This window comes from Lipophrys pholis (assembly GCF_963383615.2).
Source record: "Lipophrys pholis genome assembly, chromosome: 19".
Classification (NCBI taxonomy): Eukaryota; Metazoa; Chordata; class Actinopteri; order Blenniiformes; family Blenniidae; genus Lipophrys; species Lipophrys pholis.
Genome location: NC_137647.1, coordinates 23,812,413 through 23,826,933, shown reverse-complemented (window position 1 = coordinate 23,826,933; position 14,521 = coordinate 23,812,413). Strand labels below are relative to the sequence as shown.

The 14,521-nt window shown below is 43.6% G+C and overlaps 1 protein-coding gene across 1 annotated transcript; it reads left to right on the top strand.

The window, feature by feature from the left end:
• Positions 1-1,365: 1,365 nt before the first annotated feature.
• On the top strand, positions 1,366-11,000 carry aoc2 (amine oxidase copper containing 2). Its single transcript, XM_080488209.1, has 5 exons — positions 1,366-3,024; positions 7,216-7,334; positions 8,551-8,717; positions 8,966-9,098; positions 9,178-11,000. The coding sequence occupies exons 1-5, from the start codon at positions 1,452-1,454 to the stop codon at positions 9,466-9,468; spliced, it is 2,283 nt and encodes a 760-aa protein (XP_080344335.1). The 5' UTR covers positions 1,366-1,451; the 3' UTR covers positions 9,469-11,000.
• Positions 11,001-14,521: the final 3,521 nt, after the last annotated feature.

The window sequence follows — 14,521 nt, the reverse complement described above, 5'->3', positions numbered from 1 at the left end:
CAAAAAACCTGTAAAATAAAAGTCGTTTTAATTCTGGAACACTGAATTGGTCATTTTAATACATTGTGGTGATGGAAATATATTTGGTTTTATAAGTAGTATACATGCTTTTGTACACATTTAGAATTTTGTAACGACTTTCAGGCCTGCCAGCTCTCATAGCATTCCCAGACAAAATTCAAAAATGGAGGAACTGAAGAAAACTATCCTGTTTATTTTGTGTTTTATCGTTTATATTGATTGTTTGGAGGTTATTTTTGTTCCAATCAGTCACAAAACTGGGATTGCCACGATGGGCCGAACCATTTATTTTATTCTCTTCAGAAATAGATAGATTTGCACATTTTTGAAGATTGAATAATTGCTGAGTTGCTGGTCCTGCATTGTGAATTTTAGTGCTTTGTTTGATAATGTTGGTTCAATTAACCCTTGAAGACAGAGATCTGTTCTTCTGTCTGTCTGTAATTAACCTAACAAGCGTGTCTCCAGATGATGGTGGGAGGCCGAGCGCTAGGGTGTCGAACACTCAGCCGACTGAGTGTAAATCAAGCTGATTTACTGAGGTTGCTTGAGCACACTGCAAGAAAAAACGATTTTTAACTGGTTCATCTGGTAGGCTCAACGCACAAAGAGACGGGACGACGCCCCCACCCCCGCAAGAGCCCTAAGTAAGTAAGTAAGTAAGTAAGTAAGTAAGTGAGTAAGTAAGTACCGATAAATTGACAGTTTAGGAAAGTGTGGCTTTCTTGAAAGTCGAGGTAAAAAACAGACAACACAACTGTCAAAATTCCAATAAAAAAATTATGCAAATAATAAATACAACAGAAAAAAAACACAACTGAGGTATTAAAAAATGTATTGTAATAATTAATGATTGTAATTTTTTAATTTCAATATGATCCCATTTTTTTGAAAGCATGAATCAAAAGATACACTTATATATCTTTACATAACAATCTTTATTTTTTAGGTTTTTAAGTTTTTGTGATAAGATATGGAACTTTTCATGTTGTTCTCTTTTGCTCTGAAAAGATGGAGTGAACATTTGGAGTTGTGGTTATTTATAAACTATCAAGCAGATAGTTTATAAATAACATGTGAAAAAAAACTAAAACATTTCACATTAAAGCAAAAAGGCACTCCAGCTTTAATTCTGTGAGTTTAACCAGATGCACTTGTGAGGATAATTGCCCTCAAATGCTGTGCGTAAAATACCAAAATCAACGTGCGTTAAGTATTCCCAGTGCCAGAGATAAGCTGAACTGGGGTGGACTGAAAGTCTGAGTCTCATTCCAAGTGGGAAGAGGAGGAGGAGGAGGAGGAGGAGCATGAAGGATTTGTAGGGGCCTTGCAAGCAGGAAGGGTGGGAAAGGGGGAAACTTTAAAGTCTCTCCCCTCCATCTTTGTGCGGCCGCTCCCTCCTGCAGATCTTCTCACAGAGCCTGTGCGTAATGGTCGAGAAGAGGATGAACTCTCTGGTAAAATGGACGCTGATCCTTTTTGTCCTTTTCTCCATCATCCTGAACTTCGTCTTGATCGGCCTCTACCACGGCAGGGCGCCCAAATGTTCTGCTCAGCGCGCGCACCCACTGCGGGCCAAACACGACGAGCGCAGCCTCGTGTTCGCTGACCTGACGAGAGAGGAGCACCTGCAGGTCCAGCAGTACATGCTCAAGCAGAAGGATCTTCAAATCTCCACAAACCAGATCACGAAGCCGTCGCAGAATTTCCTGCTGCTGATAGAATTATCTGTTCCAAAAAAAGCGGAGGTTTTGGCGTATTTGGATGGAAAAGGAGCGAAACCGGTGAGAGAGGCGAGCGCGGTGGTGCACTACGGCGTCAAGGGCCACATCAAGGAGTATCTAGTGGGGCCACTGCCCAACCCCACATACCTGAAAGATGTGACCATAGAGAAGTACCACATGGATCTATCCATCAAGTCGCGCATGGTCACCATCGGGGAATACGCGTTGATGTTCACGTTTTTTAAGGAGGAGGTTTTCTCCAAGTTACCCAAGCTCATGAGGGAGAGTTTCGGTGTGGGTGCAGGTCAAGAACTCAATGCGTTTGAGCAGATGCCCCGCGGGGTGCGCCTCGGGGACAGGAAGACCTGGGTTTCGTTCTTTCGGGACATGAGTGGCATGTACATCCACCCGGTGGGCTTCGAAGTGCTGCTAAACCACGAGAGCCTGAACGCGTCCCGCTGGACGGTGGAGCGACTTCTGTACAACGGGAAATACTTCGACAGCATGGCCGAGCTGGAGCAGGCGTACGACAGCGGGGCCGTGAAGAAGATCGTCTACAAGGAGTCTCCGGATTACGGGTCCCTGAAGCCCCAGAACCGGCCGCTGCAGATCGGGCCGCAGCAGTTTTACGCAGACGGGAAGCGCTACAGCGTGCACCAGAATCAGGTGCTGTACCTGGACTGGAGCTTCGCCTTCGGGCTCAGCTCGCTCACGGGCATGCGGGTCTTTGACGTGCGTTTCAAGGGCGAGCGGATCGTGTACGAGCTGAGCGTGCAGGAGGCCATGTCGGTGTACGGCTCCGTCACCCCGGGCATGATCATCACCAAGTTCCTGGACAGCAGCATCGGGATCGGACGCTTTGCGCATGAGCTGGTCCGCGGCGTGGACTGCCCCTACCAGGCCACCTACATCGACACGTACCGGTACATTGACACGCCCGGTCCAGTCCGGTTCAGGAACTCCATCTGCGTCTTTGAGCACAACATGGGTCAGCCGCTGCGGAGGCACTTCTCCGACTTCTTCCACCACTCGTACGGAGGCATGGTAAACAGCGCGCTGGTGTTCCGGACCATCACGGCCATCGGGAACTACGACTACATGTGGGACTTCATCTTCTACCAGAGCGGCACGGTGGAGGCCAAAGTGCACGCCACGGGATACATCTCCTCCTCCTACCTGGTGGACGGCAGCCTCAGGCACGGACACCAGGTGGCGCACAACGTGCTGGGCAACATCCACACGCACTTCATCAACTTTAAGGTGGACCTGGACGTGGTCGGTAGGTACAGGTGCTGCGCGGTGTGATGGATAGATGGATTTTATTTCCATTTTCAACCCACATTATAAATTAAAATATCTCTAAGATTCTCAGCACACACTTCATTTGAAGTCCTTAAAATGTAAACTCTCAGAAAAGTGTTTAATTCATTGCAATCTTCAGTCATTCGGAAAAGAACCGATCCCCTTTACATTACAGATTCATATTTTCTTTGATATTTGTTTTTCATACGTGTCAAAGTCCTGTCCTCCAGGGTCTCCGACCTGCATGTTGTCTCTCTCCCCCAGATTAAACACACTTGAGGTAGAGAGAAATCTGAAAACATGCAGGACGGAGACCCTCTGGTACCGGACCCCCCCTGCAGTAAACTTTCAATAACTTTGAGGATTCTTAACCCTTTACATGAGGGACTTGGTGTCACTGCTGTTGTGTTTGAAAAGAATACAGAAGATGAGTTCATTTCATCGCCTCTCATCAGTCTTGGGTATATGTCCAACATTTGGCTCAACGTGCTCTTTGATTGTTAGTTTTTGTGAAACTTGACATTGAATATTTCCTCTCTGAAGTCGTCTGAGGACAGAAATGTCTCAACAAGTCTCTTTAATCACATTATGTGATACACTGAGTATTTCTTTTCCTTACATGATGCAGCTATAGCGCCATAATGTTGACAAACTTGCATTTTTAGTTTTAAAATCCAGATAAATACTCAGTGTTTGAAATAAAATGGAGTTAATCAGGAAAAAAATCTTGATTCAGACTCCTTTTAGATCAGATTATTGAAAGAGGACGTTTCAGTCCTTAATGACTTGAAAAGGAAAGTAAATCATTTTGAAATTGGTTTATTCGTCTATGGAAAAAAATCAATTATTTTGAATTCTGAAATTCAGAAAGATTCTCATTCTGCACATCCAAAACAACAGACAGTAAAAAAGAACGATCAAAGTTAATGTTTTATATGTGATGCTGGTTTTTTTAGTGCACTGATTGGACAGGAGGCAGATGTGTGTGTGTGTGTGTGTGTGTGTGTGTGTGTGTGTGTGTGTGTGTGTGTGTGTGTGTGTGTGTGTGTGTGGGTGGGTGGGTGGGTGGGTGGGGGGGGGGGGGGGGGGGGGGGGTTACAGATGGAGGGGGCAGTGATGCAGACGTCTCCCCTGGGATTTTGGTGGTAGGAGTGGAGTCAGCGGAGGCGGAGACGTCTCCTGGTGGAGGAGTTTAAGGGAGTTTTACTTCTCAAGTTGATTCTCTGGAGTCATTTAGCTGAAGCTCGATAGAAAGTCACCAAACGTTGAGCTTTGTAATTTAATTAATCCATTTTTTTATTTCTGTTTTAAAAATGTACTGATTAAGAAAAATAATGAGATGAATGATGGGAGTTGATTAATTGATTAATAAATTAGATTAATAGATCAACTTGTTGTAAATGAACAACTAAACCCAGACTGTTTTAATGTGAAACAGGAAAATCACCTTTGAACAGTAAGACATGGATGTATTTTGTTCCTGTATATAATTTCACTTATCTACAGTTAATCGGTTTGCATAGACCAAGAATCTCATCTGATGTCAGTTGAGACAAAGTGAAATCCAGTTTTGGACGCTGTTTACACAGCGTGGCACGTGAAAACGCACGTTTGCATTTACATGGTAACGTCATCAAAATGATGTCTCTTTCTACGGAAACTGCAGTAATGCTGAAAGCAGTGATTTTCATGCTGGGCCACTAGTTGGAGCTGTTGTTTGTTTTTGTGATGAAACCACGTGTAGCAGAGAACAATCTGCTCTAAACATTAACAACAGGAGAACGTAGACATTCTAGTGGACAGACCACCAAGTTGGATTGTTATCACAGTGACTGTCAAAATAAAACTACCAAGTCCCAGGAGAACAGGCTGGCAGTCATGACAGGATGGAGGAAACAAGATGCTTCCTAAAAGTCCCTCCTTTCTCTTTTCCTATTGACTTTACCTTAACCCCTGGATGACGTCAAGGGGTTAAGGAAAGGTGTTAGGAGGCTTCCTAAAGGGGTTAATGAAAGGTGTTAGGAGGCTTCCTAAAGGAGTTAAGGAAAGAGGTTAGGAGGCTTCCTAAAGGAGTTAATGAAAGGTGTTAGGAGGCTTCCTAAAGGAGTTAATGAAAGGTGTTAGGAGGCTTCCTAAAGGGGTTAAGGAAAGGTGTTAGGAGGCTTCCTAAAGGAGTTAAGGAAAGAGGTTAGGAGGCTTCCTAAAGGGGTTAAGGAAAGGTGTTAGGAGGCTTCCTAAAGGAGTTAAGGAAAGAGGTTAGGAGGCTTCCTAAAGGAGTTAAGGAAAGGTGTTAGGAGGCTTCCTAAAGGAGTTAGTGAAAGGTGTTAGGAGGCTTCCTAAAGGAGTTAGTGAAAGATGTTAGGAGGCTTCCTAAAGGAGTTAGTGAAGGTGTTAGGAGGCTTCCTAAAGGAGTTAAGGAAAGGTGTTAGGAGGCTTCCTAAAGGGGTTAAGGAAAGGTGTTAGGAGGCTTCCTAAAGGAGTTAAGGAAAGAGGTTAGGAGGCTTCCTAAAGGGGTTAAGGAAAGGTGTTAGGAGGCTTCCTAAAGGAGTTAATGAAAGGTGTTAGGAGGCTTCCTAAAGGGGTTAAGGAAAGGTGTTAGGAGGCTTCCTAAAGGAGTTAAGGAAAGAGGTTAGGAGGCTTCCTAAAGGGGTTAAGGAAAGGTGTTAGGAGGCTTCCTAAAGGAGTTAAGGAAAGAGGTTAGGAGGCTTCCTAAAGGAGTTAAGGAAAGAGGTTAGGAGGCTTCCTAAAGGAGTTAGTGAAGGTGTTAGGAGGCTTCCTAAAGGAGTTAAGGAAAGGTGTTAGGAGGCTTCCTAAAGGAGTTAAGGAAAGGTGTTAGGAGGCTTCCTAAAGGAGTTAGTGAAAGGTGTTAGGAGGCTTCCTAAAGGAGTTAGTGAAAGGCTGTTGCAGTCGGACGAATTTCCACTAGGTGATGTCATAATAATCCGACGGCGGCGAAAGTTAGTGACGTCTGCCGTGGAGAAAAAACTAGACATTTTAAAAAATGGACCACAAAAAGCGCATTTATACACTAACTTTCCCCTTTTAACCTCTGATATAATCTCAAAACTCTTAAAGTTTGAATGTAAATGAAAGGAAAAGAGGAACTAAAGGGAAACGGCTGCCAGGTGAATAAAGAACCAATCAGAGTGAGAACAGGCTGCACAACACGTTTACTTTACTGTGTTGGTTCTACAACATCTGCATAACATTCCGAGTTGGGATCTGGGTTCTAGATGATTTCAAGTGGTTTTAGGCAGATTATTGCTTTGGTAACTTACATGATCTGCTCCTTTTTCAGTCATCCTGAGTTTCCCTGAACGCTCCGATCAGCGGGTTCCTTTAAATGTTGTCGCCTCAAGGAATTGTGGGGGAACATGAGCTGGTCTCTTTTGGTAAAGGAAGCATCAGTGTTTCCTAGGCTAAAGGAAGCATCAGTGGTTCCTAGGCTAAAGGAGGTTCAAAAGGAAGCATCAGTGGTTCCTAAGCTAAAGGAGGTTCTAAAAGAAGCATCAGTGGTTCCTAGGCTAAAGGAGGTTCTAAAGGAAGCATCAGTGGTTCCTAGGCTAAAGGAGGCATCAGTGGTTCCTAGGCTAAAGGAAGCATCAGTGGTTCCTAGGCTAAAGGAAGCATCAGTGGTTCCTAGGCTAAAGGAGGCTCTAAAGGGAGCATCAGTGGTTCCTAGGCTAAAGGAGGTTCTAAAGGAAGCATCAGTGGTTCCTAGGCTAAAGGAGGTTCTAAAGGAAGCATCAGTGGTTCCTAGGCTAAAGGAGGCATCAGTGGTTCCTAGGCTAAAGGAAGCATCAGTGGTTCCTAGGCTAAAGGAAGCATCAGTGGTTCATAGGCTAAAGGAGGTTCTAAAGGAAGCATCAGTGGTTCCTAGGCTAAAGGAAGCATCAGAGTTACAAGACATACTTTATCCCACTGTCATTAGCTGACGTACTTCTATGTTCTCAAAGTACATCTACCATACAGGAAATTAAATGCATTGTCAGCAAAATTCAGAGACTAAAGAACCAATAATAAAGTCATGATACATTGACAGGAGTTATGTAACTCTGAAATGCTCCGACAGTGGATGAGATCGACACAATGGGTTCTTATTCCGGTTCTGTGTGACTTAACATCCTGACATTACAGGTGCTAATGGTCAATAATCGTCTCCCTGCAGGCCTGCAGAATGTTTTCCAGACCAAAGACATGGAGTTCGTCAACGTGTCGCTGCCGTGGATGCCTGATCACCATGCGATGGTTCCTCGGCTGGTGGAGAAGCAGCTGAGAACAGAACAGGTGTGTTTCCATGTTAACACTCTTAGTCTTCAGGATTGGATCCAACCATGTTGAGGTGGAGGTTGAATCTCACTAAACTCTAAACTGATGGTCGGGCCAATCATTTGCAAAGTTTCATATTGGATTCCTAATGATTATCTAGATATTTATAGAAAATAGAAAATAATGTCTCTCTATGACCAAAGAGCTTCTGTGAGTTTGTTTTATTTTGCATAAATTAATATCTCTTTTGAAATCAAGGTCACAAAGTTAAATCAGGTAAGATTACTATTTACTTACTATATACTTTATTAGATTACTTTATATTTTTTATAAATATTGCCTCTACTCTATAGAAAATCAAAATACAACTAAATAATGGCTGAAGTCCCGTTCAATTTAAATGCATTCATAATAATCACTTGGTAGAAAATGGAAATTTTAACATTTTCATGGATTTATAAAACCTCTCGTTCCTTGAAGACGTTAGAATTGGACATATCTGTGGAAAACATATCAGAATGTGAGGTTAGAGTGGAGAATTATTATGGTATTGTATATGGACTGTCTTGACTGTGATGATTTTATGTCAATATTGCGCAGATACCCGAGTATCGTGACTACTTGTACTCTTGAAAGATCCCCGATACAACTCGGCTAGTATTATGTGACATTATGTATCAGCATCATCAGCTGCAGGTGGACAAGTCAGTGGTTTGGAGGAAATGTATTATTAATGAGAACGACAAGAGTAAGACAGACTGTAAGTCATGTTCTGTCAAAATGTCAAGAGGAGGAGAAAGACTTTAACTGCTAAGTGGATCGGGAGATTTTTACTTTGAGCCGTGCTACATGCTACATGCTACATGCTAGAGAGTTTCAGGGCTCACACACCAGCAATGATTAAAGACTGACACACTCAGTTTACAGTACGCATAGCGCAGTGCGTTACACACTGCGTTATGCGTACGTAGTCGTACACTGGAGCCTTCAGGACTGTTGGAAGTGTGCGTAGCGTCGACAAAAGCTGTGTGGAGGTTTTTCACAGCAATGTATATCCTTTGAGTATCTTTGTGTATGAAGTATAAATCAGTGCTCGATATCGGCACGTTGCCCGTCGCTCATGCTTGAACTCATTCTTCACAAAAGTGTTATGGGTGTGTCCCTCCTCAACTGTGACACCGTGTTTCCCTGCTCATGAATGGGATGAATAATGGCCACCGTGCTGCTTTCACAGGAGGCCGCGCTGCGCCACGACACCAAGACCCCCCGCTACCTCCACATCGCCAGCAAACAGACCAACGTCTGGGGCCACCAGCGCTCCTACAGGCTGCAGGTCTACAGCTTCGCAGGGGATCCCCTTCCGGAGAGCCAGGCTGAGGAGCGGGCCATGTCCTGGGCCAGGTACGGCGCCACTGCAGAGAACGCTGAAAACTATGTAGTGATTTGTAGAAGTGAAAACAAGGACACTCTGGAATCTGGTGCAGAGCAACTTGGAAGGCTCCTGCTGTTGTGTGTTTGTGGTGGAGTTCATCAGTGTTCGGCTTCCCTGTGATCAGAGGAAGCATCCGGGTCAGGAACATTGCTGAACCTGTCTGGAGAGGAGCCGCCGTCTTCTTGTCTTCAGTCTGTCTGTCCTCTGACTGTCGCAGGTATAAAGTCGCCATCACCAAGCACAAGGACTCGGAGCAGACCAGCAGCAGCCTCTACAATCAGAACGGCATTTGGTCTCCGGCTGTTGACTTCAGCAAATTCATTGAAGACAACGAAAATATTGAAGACGAAGTGAGTCACAACGGAAGCTGCTGGTTAAAGTGATCTGAAAGGTTTCGCTGAAAGTTTCAACTTGACGCTGTATCTGCAGGACCTGGTTGCCTGGGTGACCGCCGGCTTCCTCCACATCCCTCACGCCGAGGACATCCCCAACACGGTAACCGTGGGCAACGGGGGCAGCGTCCTGCTGCGGCCTCACAACTACTTCAACGAGGACCCGTCCATCCACTCGGCGGACAGCGTGTACTTCGCTCCGGGTGGCGAGGAGAGCTGCGAGAGCAACAGGATGGCCTGCCTGACGCAGGACGCCTGCAGCCCAGTTCTCCAGCCGTTCACCTACAACGGCTTCGAGGGCGTCATGAAGTTTGAGGACTCTGCCTGATTCAACAGGCACCACTGAGGTCAAAGACACCAGAGGGTCGTCTCACAAATCTGTACAGATTGTTGTTAGGACAGTTCGGGAAGGCGGATCCCAGCGGCTTCCAACTTTTTCCCTAGAATCTCTCAAAGTTCCCCAAACACGTACCGTGAAGCGTAATACACAAACTCTCTTCATAATGAGAGCGATTGGCTGGTATTACAGTTTTCTTTGACATCTGAAAATCTAATCTAACAACAGACAAAATTTCGGGGGAAGCTTGGGAGCCACTGGGATACGCTACATGTACTTTAATGCAGTGGATTCTGTGAATTGTTTGGCTTTCTACTGAGGAAAAGTGCTGACTCATGTTTTGTGTGTTAAAGTCCAACTGAAATGTCCTTTAATGATCTATTTTTATATGTTTGATGATGGGATTGTTTTAATTTTTGAGCTAAACGCTACCCGGGGTCCATGCGGTTCATGTCTGCAGCTTCCAACTTTATACTTTCAGCACAAATATGAAGATTTTGGCTGCAACTTCACACCACATGTGCCTTTCCTCATGCCAAGCACAGGTTTTTAACAAATTTATAAACTTCCAGCTTCTTTCACCTTAAAAAACTTAGACAGTCATTCTCGATGGTTTTTCCCTTTCTTATGTTTGGATTTGTTGGTTTTCCACTGTGCTCATGCTTTGAGGTGACTGTAGTGTTTTTTTGATGAAATTATATTAAAAAAAAAAGAAAAGAAAAAAAACCTCCTAACACTCATCAGTATTTTTTCTTAAAAACTGTTGGTTTTACTCTTGATTTTTTTTTATTAAAAAAGGAGCCATAAGAAGGAATGCTGGGACATACCAATATGTTTTTCCAATTATTTCTTTTGATCATCCAATCAGGTCTGTTCCTGATGTTCAGTCTCTCCTCAGTGAAGTTCTTACATTTTAAAGACCATTAAAGTTAGTCATGATTTGCCATTAAACTGATGACAAAGGTGATGCTTGGAACTCGTGACGCCATCTTGTGGTAGACATTGGTGTTCCAAGACGAAGCTGGTTGGCTCACTTGTATTACAAAAGCATGTAAATCCCCGAACACGGTGTCAAACTTTTACAATAAGATCTCTGATAGTGAGTAATTTGGATTAAATGCTACCAGTCACACACAAGACCATAACGCCCTGTAAATCTGATCCGAGGAACTTCTGAGTCCTTCACCGAGTTGGCAGTCCTGTCATGTTTCCAGAGGAAGAAGTCCTTCCTCATCCATCGTTTCCTGTTTGCACATGTTAAAAGAGTCACCTGGGTGGACACGCCTGCTCTCACGTGCTCGTCACAGGACATTTGTTCACCTGAGCGAGTTCAGGTGAAATATATTCTATTTTCCTTGCGCTTTAACAACGTGTACACGAAGCGGTTTGTCCACTGTGAAACAGGTTAATCCGCCCTTCATGAATGTATATGGCTGCATATGTAAAGTTTGTGTTCTCGTTTCATTTGAATGTAATGAAATTGTAAAATCTAAAGGTTGAAATACAATTCTTACTTATATTTGATTATGATTGTTGGCTGTGTTGTCTTAAATTCTCACTAATAACCGTCTGCTTAGCTTTCAGCATTTCTAAGCGTTGGCCTTGAGAGACCTCCACCCCCCCACCCCCACCCCCACCCCCGTCACTGTCGATGGACGACGCAGCACATTGATTTAATTTGCACCGATCCTTATTTGGTGCTCTTGTATTTAAGGCAGCAGGCAGATGCGTGTGGGACGGGGTCTAAATATAAACCACGCTGTGTATGGGGGAAATGCTCTCAAGGTTTTTCATGTTCCACTGATACGACGAGCTAAACTCAACGGGGGCACCGTGCACCGGCTCAGATGTGGTCTTCAGAAATGTATTTCTGAAAACAAATATGCCATAAAGTAAAAAAGCCGCTTCATAGATGACGGCTTTGAGTGATGCGTTCAGGTTCTCGTTAGCGTGTCGGAAGCCAGCCTTCTGACATGTTAACGAGCTGCGGGGCTCCTACAGTAGCAACGTTACATGCTTTTTTAGCATTATTGATTTGAAGGATTGGATTTCAAAGTATCTTTATAGCGGTGTGAAGACATTGTCGTGTCCCGATGTCGAAACGGGATAACACCGCTTCGTAGCTGAGCGCTTTGAGTGATGCGTTCAGGTGCATCACGTAAGTCCGCCCTCCTACATGTTAACGAGCTGCGGGACTCACGCAGTAGCAACGTTACTTAAAAAACATGATTAAAATATGACTGATAGTCATTAGCGAGCTGGAAGGTGGAGGCGCAGCACATGGCAGTGCAGAAGTTCCGTTAGGTGTGCAAAGAAAACCAATCTTCATGAGAAACAAAGCCATATGATACTATACTAAATACATATTGACATATACTTGATATATATAACACATATAAAATATCAATTAGAAAATGTATGTAAAACTAAATTGTAGAGGATTTATTTTCTCCAAACAAACTGACAGACTGGTTAGCATTGATATGAGCTAATGGCTAACATGCCAGTGATGCTAACTCGGTTCCGCAAACATATGTGGTGTTGGCTAACGTATGTGCTTTGTCGAGTTCTAGTTTAATTTTTTTCGGTCACCTGAGTTTTTAAAAGAAAGTCGACTGTCCAAATAAAATCCTTCTGTTAGCTAAACCTCAACAGGAAAAGGACTTTTTTTTAAAGACAGCCTAAACACAGAAGTGAGTTTGTTGAAAGTCTTAAGTGTTCCCTTTTAATTACTTTGGCCAACAAAAGTTGGCCCCGAAGGTAAATTTTTTGTCTGTTTGTATTTATTTGTTGCTATGTATGTATGTATGTATGTATGTATGTATGTATGTATGTATGTATGTATGTAACCAGCTTTTTGCAAAAACTACTCAACCGAATTGCACGAAATTTTCAGGGATGATTTGTCATCTTCTAAGGACCAATCGATTAGATTTTGGTTTTCGAAAAAATCCCCCAAAACTGCGAGAAAGTTTCACATACAAAGCGTCATGGAGGAGATCAAAGAAGATCAGCGTCTGTTGCCATGGAGACACTGCTGCACCAGTCACATTCGTTCTTTCGTAATCCGTCAGCACTATCACCAGCAGAAGCTCCCAAACAATCAGTGTGAGTGAACGTCTTCCTATACTCAAATTTTATCTTTGTAACAATAGTGACCCTAACGTGACCGAAAAACAGAAATAAAACATCATCACAGAGCTTTGTATTTCCATCAAGTTTAAACAAACACACAAATACTGAATTAAAGTGGCAGTACAGCTGTATATTTTTTGATTTTGACACATTTTTGTCCAATTACATGGGTCACATTAAGCTCGGGCACGTTTATGCTTTACAGACTTTGCTGTGATGACGAAGCACCCAAAAGCAGAGGCGGGTAATCGGAGGTAAAAGGGAACAGTTTTATTCTCTCCGCAAAACACAAAGCGAGCCAGAGAACGGCTGAAAAACCAAAAACAGGAGCGCAAGCAGCAAGTGTCGGAGACGAGACGGGACGGGAGGCGACACCAGGACCACTCAGGAAGATCGACAATAATCCGGCAGCGCCCTTCGATCAGCTGCCGGCTTAAGTACCACGCTGATCATGATCAGCCTCAGGTGTGTGTGCAGCACTAAGAGAAGGGGAGAGAGAGAGGAGAGGTGCACCACACAGGAAACACAGAACATCACACTTTGCATTGGGTTGATGTCCTCATAAACAACTTATGTGTCTTATTATAATGAGACATTCCAGGTCACAATGTTGACATGTGGAGTGGGTTGTACATTTACTATTTGATGAAGTTACATTGGTAAAAAGCCATATCATAAATACAAAACAAGGCATCTGGTGAAGTTAGTAAAAACGGGGGATGGTAACTCCACTGTGTCGTCTTCAGAAAAGAAACTCAAGGGTGCAATCTGTGCTGTGGTGGAAAACTAAAGCCCCCGATGGTCTTAGAAGTCCTTCCTCATGCAGGCCCCTCATATGGTTTTCAGGAGGGAGGAAATGAAAGCCAGACGAGCAGGGATTGGAGGGAATCCTCCCCCTCCCTGCAGGCCTCATGGGAAAAGGCTCGGAGCGAGCGAGTGCATGTGGGGTGAAGTGATTGTGTGAGTTGTTTTCCTCTGTCACAGGGTGAGGTGTTTGCTACAGCTCTCACTTTGTTGTGCCCCTGGAATGTGTTTAAGGCCCTCAGCAACAGGATGTCAGCCACAAATAGGAGCCGGACTCCTTTCAGGGATCAAGAAAATGTAAAAGACCCAGCACGATAACAGAGCGGGCCAAGAAGAGTTGGAAAAGATTTCATGGGTGCAGCTGGTGAACTCAGCTCCGCAGCTCATCCCACAAATGCATGTTTGTTACAAATGTGGCACCATTTATTAGAGAAATGCTAACAAGCATTGTTTTGCCACAGAACTAATCCACCAAGCAGGTATTTCTTTTTATGTTACTTAGTTTATGTATAGCTCGTTCTTTGAACAGGAGTTTTATGAAGTTTGTGTCTTATTAAAGAAGCAACACAGTCAATGGATGTACTCTGCATAGGAAAGAACCGAGGCTGGAACCCAGACCTGACTGTGTTAATGACGAGACAACACTAGACTAGATGAGACTACACTGGACTACATTAGATTCGACAACACTAGATTAAACAAGACAACACTAGACTAGATTAAACTAGACATAATGAGATTAGACTAGACAACACAAGGTTAAACAAGACAACACTAGACTAGATTAAACTAGACGAGATGAGATTAGACTAGACAACACAAGGTTAAACAAGACAACACTAGACTAGATGAGACTAGACTAAACTACACTAGATTAAACAAGGCAACAATAGACTAGACAAGACTAGATTAAACAAGACAACACTAGACTAGACAAGACAAGATTAAACAAGACAGCACTAGATTAGACAAGACTAGATTAAACAAAACATGACAAGATTAAACAAGACAACACTAGACTAGATTAGACAAGACTAGATTAAACAAGGCAACACTAGACTAGACAAGACAACACTAGACTAGATTGAACTAGACAAGACTGGAT

Excerpts from the sequence above, each read along its gene's own strand:
- aoc2 (XM_080488209.1), top strand. The coding sequence starts at position 1,452 with ATGGTCGAGAAGAGGATGAACTCTCTGGTAAAATGGACGCTGATCCTT. Across the intron at positions 8,718-8,965 it reads CGGGCCATGTCCTGGGCCAG|GTATAAAGTCGCCATCACCA; the intron begins GTACGGCGCCAC and ends TGACTGTCGCAG. Across the intron at positions 9,099-9,177 it reads ACGAAAATATTGAAGACGAA|GACCTGGTTGCCTGGGTGAC; the intron begins GTGAGTCACAAC and ends CTGTATCTGCAG.